General features: G+C 37.9%; 1 protein-coding gene across 1 annotated transcript in view; it reads right to left on the bottom strand.

Annotated features, from left to right (window-relative positions):
* Positions 1–6672, bottom strand: part of ERC1 (ELKS/RAB6-interacting/CAST family member 1) — a 581971-nt gene that overhangs the window by 261228 nt on the left and 314071 nt on the right. Inside the window, exon 17 of the mRNA XM_011967141.1 lies at positions 5851–6011. Coding sequence (XP_011822531.1) covers positions 5851–6011 — 161 coding nt within the window. The remainder of the gene's footprint in view (positions 1–5850; positions 6012–6672) is intronic.

Below are 6672 nucleotides of genomic sequence, written 5' to 3'. Positions count from 1 at the left end.
AAAAAAAAAAAAAAAAGACTATCCAATAAATTTTTCATTTCTATTTCAATCATCAAATTTCCATTTTCATTTTACGATTATTACTTTTTTGAGATAGGGTCTCGTTTTGGTGCCCGGGCTGGAGTACAGTGGCACAATCAAAGCTCACTGCAGCCTCAATCTCCCGGGCTCAAGCGATCTTCTCGTCTCGCCCTCCAAGTAGTTGGGACTATAGGTAGGCACCACCACACCTGGCTGATATTTTAAAACATTTTTGTAGAGACGAGTTCTCACTATGTCAAATTTCCATTTTAAAATAGTCTTCCTTTCTCTGTTTAGATTTCCTATCTATTCCATCACCAACATGACATTTTTCTCTCATTCTTTGATGTATATTTATAATGGTGAATTTAGTTTTTTTTGTTTTTTCTGTTAAACCGAATAGGACTCCTCAGAGGTGATTTTTACCACACGCTCCTTTTCTGCTCTACAGATCACATGTTCCTGACTCTTTGCGTGTCTGGTAATTTTTAAAAGTTCAACATGGGATATATTGCAAATATGGTTCTGTTAATTTCTTCTGAGGAGCAGTGATTTTTATTCTGGTACATGCAAGTCAGTTAATAGTTGACTCCCTGCACTTGTATAGGTTTGGATTTAACCTTTGACAGGCGGATCTGCTGAGAGCTCAGGATATTTCCCAGGCTTCTCCATCTCAGTGAGACTCACCGTCCAAATCTGGTCTACCCTGTAAGACTTAACGGGGGCCTCGGTTTACTAGTCTTGGCCTGGGTCTAGAATAGGCCTGATATTAGAGCATGGTCCTTGCTCCTAAAACCTATCTTTTTTGTTATCTCAGCTAGATAACTGAAGTGAACAAGGATTTCTCCATGTTGACTGGGTTGGAACTGCAGATCCCCACTGCTCTAACATCACGATTCCACTCTCATTCTGTAGCATCTAATCTCTGGTAAGCCTTGGGCAGTCTCACTCAGTGAACATGTAGCCTAGTCCTCAGCCAGGAATCATGACGTCTGGCCTCTAACTTCTCCGTAGTATGCTGTTTGTATATGAATTACTTCCCTGATTTACACAGGACATTTACGACTGCAGAATCAGGGGACCTCAGGAGGTCATCTGGCCAAAGTACACAATTTTTAAATCGATGAGGGATCTTAGAGATTGAGGAAACTCTTTCAAATCTGAGTGAGAAAACTGCAAACCTGAAAAGTTAAGTGATTTCTCCAGGTACAAATACAAAAGTACAAATTGGATTTTCAGTTGTAAATATCACGCTTTGCAAGCATTCAGCTTTACCAACGTAAACGTGTTTTTTTTAAAAATCCATTTGATCCTTACAACAACTTCATGAGATGGGTCTAAGTATTATTATGCCTGTTTCATGGGTAAGCAAACTGGCTCAAAATGTAAGCACATCCTTTGCTACACAGAGCATCTAATACTCTTTCATTCAGTAACTTCTGAAAGAAAAGCTGATGATTAAATGGATACGTTACTATCTTTGACATCCATAGCTTGAGGGGAGTTTTACCTGTTTGCAGAGTGAGTAGCTACCTATAGGGTACACTCTGGAGGACAATGAAAAAGATGGTCCTGAAAGGAAAATTTAAAAACAAACAAACAAAAAAACATCAAAAATCCAAACAAACCCAAAAACACCTGCCATACTGGTAAATTATATAACAGATTTTCTTCAAATGGTTATTGCAATTAGGTTAAGGCATCAGGTTACCTACCTGCAATAATTAACCTTTTAAATGATTCATTTATATTTAACAAAAGGGATCAGGGTTGATCCTATACCTCCAGCAGAGAAAAAAAGAAAAGATGAGGAAAAAGTAGGACAACAATCTCACTTCCTTCCTCTTGTGAGGAGTAGATGACGGACAGTCTTAATTTCATCCCTACACAGGTAAGCGCATTTTTACATGTGAACCATATATTGATAGAGAGAGAGAAAGAATTTTGAAAGTTGAAAACAAGAGGGACTTTGGGGGCCTTTACCTGAAAAGTTTAGTTCTTTATTTGCTAGACCTTATTCCAGCCACTTGAGGCTTTTAACATAAAAATATGATTAGAAAGCATGGATTTCTTTTTTTAAACGTGGTTTCTTCTATTTGGAAGTTATTTAAAAATAAGTTTAAAATTTAAAGAAGGAGAAAGTCAAAGAACATTTAGGGTTGTTTGTAATTTATTCCAATTCAGGTCACAAGAAAGTAAATAAATTTCTATAGGGTGTGCCGTATAAGAGCACTGAATATCAGGGCAGAAAAAAAGGGGAGCAGAATGAGACAGTTAAGCAAAACTGAGGAGGAGTCCCAAGGGATAGTTGATTGTAGATATAAACTTTGCTTTATAATTTTAACTAGTCCCAGACCCACCAATGCTATTTGTTTATAGCTAAACTGTACACCATATTTTGTTTTCTTTTCCAAGTGTAAAATAATTTTATATTAATTTATGTGGGTTTCCTACATAACATTCAACCTCAGTATTCCAGCCCATTGTGAAAAATGCTTCCAAGTCCACTAAAAGTCTTTTATCATACGTGTACAGACTTTTAAAAAAATGGCTTTTGGTGGAAGTATAAATAAATACGACTTTGTGAAGAGTAAACACACTCTTACGCAACTCAGAATGCATTTTCATTTTTATTTTCCCCCCTAAATTGTTACTAGGATATAATTTGAATAACTATATACAATTTCGTGGTTAATTTGGAACACTATGTCATAAATCCCTAATGAGTTTTTTTTTTTAATGTCAGCAACCCCATAATTTTTTTTTTTTTTTGAGACAGAGTTTCACTCTTGTCGCCCAGGCTGGAGTAGAGTGGCGCGATCTCGGCTCACTGCGACCTCTGCCTCCTGGGTTCAAGTGATTCTCCTGCCTTAGCCTCCTGAGTAGCTGGGATTACAGTGTGTGCCAGCACACCTGGCTAATTTTTGTACTTTTCGTACGTGTTGGCCAGGCTGGTCTCAAACTCCTGACCTTGTGATCCACTGGCCTCGGCCTCCCCAATTGCTGGGATTGCAGGTGAGAGTCACCGCATCCAGCCAATTTTTTATATTTTTAGTAGAGACGGGGTTTCGCCATGTCGGCCAGGCTGGTCTTAAACTCCTGACCTCAGGTGATCCACCCGCCTTGGCCTCCCAAAGTGCTGGGATTACTGGTGTGAGCCACCACGCCCGGCCTGTTAACAGCTCTCTTAATTGCAATTGTTCTCTACTTTTCTCTCCTGTCAATAATTTTTAAAATGTCAGAATTTAGTACTGGACTCCTCTTAGGTACATATGAAAATTTATCCTCCGTTTGTGGGAGACCTTTTTTCGGCCAGAAAGCATCTCATGAGTATATAATTTAACACAGAGATAGTTGGATTTTTCTGCCAGCTTTACTTGTTTCCAGAGAAGACCAGTCTTCCAAACATGTCTGTCTAGTCAGTTCAGGAGATTCTAATATTTTTCATTTTTCACCTGTGTTGACATCAACTTTTAAATCATATTTATTTATTTTTTAAGCTCCCAATGAGTATAGTGATTTGTTTAACTTCTACTCGTTGGTTTCATTCTTTGAACGACTTACAACTAACTGCCCGCATACAGGAGGCTACCTATTGAATAGCTCTAAACTCTCAATGAAACCAAAGAGCTCTGCCGCCCCTTCCCTGAACAAACCAGTTGTCAGGGCAGTCAAATTCACAGCTTAATAAAAATTCTATCAAAAATAAAAAATGGATCTTGTAAAATTTATTCTGAATGCTGATGTAGGGTGGGACTGCAGGAGGAGTCTGAATGTAGGGCAGTGTCGAATGAACTAGCTCATCTAGAATTCTTAATAGTGAACCTCATGACCTCAACTGATACTTAAAATTTATTACAGTTATTACAGTTGTTATTTTATTATTTTTCCCCTGCTTCCTTTTATCCTTTCTTTCTTAAGGGAAAAAGGCTAACATAAAAGTGGAATAAAAAAGTAATGGTTAACAAAACCACAGCATAAGGAAGAGAAGAACCATTGTGGGATCTGCCAATAAAAATGTTCCTTCTCTTCAGGGCTGGCTAACCAACGCAAATGTTTCTAATGCACCACTGGCAGGCTACCAAGTGAACCGTTTTACGTCTCCCCAAACTTACGGTCACCATTTATCTGTAACAGACGCTCAAAAACTACAATAATATATGCTAGGAATGGAGAACAGCTATTAATTCATTTCTCTTGGCTTGATGAGGTCAGGATTATTCCAGAAAACAAGGCTATTCTAGTGCTTTGCTGAAGAATTTTCTATACAAATGGGCCAACTACTTTTCCTCAGGGAAGACTATTTCTTATTCTAGATCCAGAGTCACACATATGCATGTTTCAGCCTCCCTGCACATTTCATTCCCCTCATATTTCCGCCTCTCAAGCTCTCTAGGTAGACTGTTTTTACTTGTTCAATCAATGATCAATAATTGAATAATTTAAACCTTTAAAATATGGTGGGTCCTGCAATGACTACAGAGTGAAGAATCTAGTGTCACTGCCAACAGTCACAGGGATAACTTCCCTTTCTCCACTTAAATTTGCAAGCTTTTTTCTCATGATGCTACTTGGAACCCTAACCTCTCTTAATTCGCCCCATATGCCAATCCACTTCTGGCTTCACTTATGCATTATTTCCAAGACATATCACCTGTAATGTTTTTCTAAAAGGATAGAATCTCAGCCTTGCACTATAGCCCAGGAACGTGAAAGCACAGAGGACACCTCAACATTCTTGGGTTGCAGTCACAATATCGCAATCATCATGTCCCATGAGAATTCATGCTAAGGTATCATGGTAAGATTCTGTACAGCTCTATTATTCAGGTATTCAAAGTTTACTGATATTTCAAAGTAGCAGAAAAGTAATCTGATGTCAGTTTAAAGCACTAGTTGGAGTGAAAAAATTTTATTTTAGGCCAAAGACAGACTGTGCATTTACACAGAGAAGAAGTGAGCAAGGATTATGTGAGAGAGAACTGACAGCGAAAGGCTGCTGAGGTGGGGACTTAAAATCTGTGACAGAAATAAGAATCTGGCCTTATGAAGGAGAAGAAAACCTATCCTCTGAGACAGAAAAGAAGACAACAAAAATAAGGTAACTGCTGACATAACGAAGGTAACTGAGGGATCCCACGGTAGACCTGGTTTCAGTAAAATAATAGTAGGGCCTTTAGGTAAGGGGAAGGCAAAAAGACATGTTTGTTTTAAACAGAAGGTTACTGAGAAGAAAAAGAAACATCTACTATGTATTAGCAGATGTATACATGCTTCAGAACAGATTATAGTCTCAGCAACCTACAAAATGTGGGGGAAGCAGGAAAATGCTGTATAGCAAAGTTTTGCTAAAAGTGACAATTTTCTAAAAGTTGGTTTCCAGTGTGGCAAAATGTTAACTATTGAATCTTGGAGACAGGTATATGGGGGTTCATTCTCTCTACTTGTGTGTACCTTTGGAAATGTTTACAACAAAAAATGTGTTTAAAAACTGCCTCGTCTTCCTACGACCTCAGAACCAACAGCCCTCTTCCCGGTAAGCTCACCATTTTGCCTGAACTTTCCAGAAGATTTTAGGAATCTCAGAGAGTTAACTACACACAGATACGTATATGCCAGAGGATTTAAAATTCATTAGAGGAACCAAAAATACTTCTATTTGATCAGGATTTGTTCCACCTTTGACCAAATTTATTCTAGAGAGTGAGAACTACAAGTTAGCATTAAAATTAGGTAAGTGTACTGGGGAATCAACAGAGCCAGACGAAGACAGGGAGAAACAGCATTTCCACCGAGCAAATGCTTGAAGAGTAAGATGCAAACACTTACTTCATCTCCAGAACTTCCTCTAAGTGCTTCCTTCTCTCCGCCCGGAGATTAGTCAAGTGAGTCTCCTTTTCTGCCAGAGACTGTTGGGTGGAGGACAGCTTTGCTTTCATGGACTCTAGTTCCTGCTTTACTTTCTCCATGGCCATCAGTAACTCCTCCACCTATCACGAATATGGGAAGGAGAAAAACAGAACATCTCGATCAATTAAAGTCAGAGGACCTGGGTAACAGGCAACTCCTGGGTCCAGAAAATTGAAGAGACACGGGAACACATTAAAAATTCTGTACTCTTTCTGGATCAGATAAGTGTATGTATATATCAAGAATCAATATAGCAGATAATAACATCCCTACAGTATAATAATTATATAGTATATAATTATACTATATAAGTTTCGGTCAGAAATAACTTAATACATGCAAGGGTGTCGAGTCATCAGTTAACAAGCCGCACGCTGCCACCGACAATACCTTTTAAGGAAGTTCTCTGGAAATGACCCAGAAATTTCCATGGAAATAATATAATACAAATATAAATATAAAAAAACAAAATAATATACAGAATGATTTTAGGAAATAAAATACATAAACTTGGCTAATGTTAATAACAGATTTCCTGTATACATAGATGAATAATTTTTAGTCCTCTAAACTAAAATTTTCCTATTTACATCATTAAGAAGAATTTCTTTTTAAAGAAACTGCTAGAATTCAATCAGACAATTTCTTGCTCTAAATCCAGGTAGGTAGGGTTTCTTTTTTAAGGAAGGCAGGAAGGAAATATATACCTATATACCTATATAGATGTGTGTGTGTGTGTGT

Source organism: Mandrillus leucophaeus, unplaced genomic scaffold, assembly GCF_000951045.1.
Source record: "Mandrillus leucophaeus isolate KB7577 unplaced genomic scaffold, Mleu.le_1.0 Scaffold79, whole genome shotgun sequence".
Lineage (NCBI taxonomy): Eukaryota > Metazoa > Chordata > Mammalia > Primates > Cercopithecidae > Mandrillus > Mandrillus leucophaeus.
Note: the sequence above shows the minus strand (reverse complement) of the source record. Positions and strands in the feature narration are given on the sequence as shown.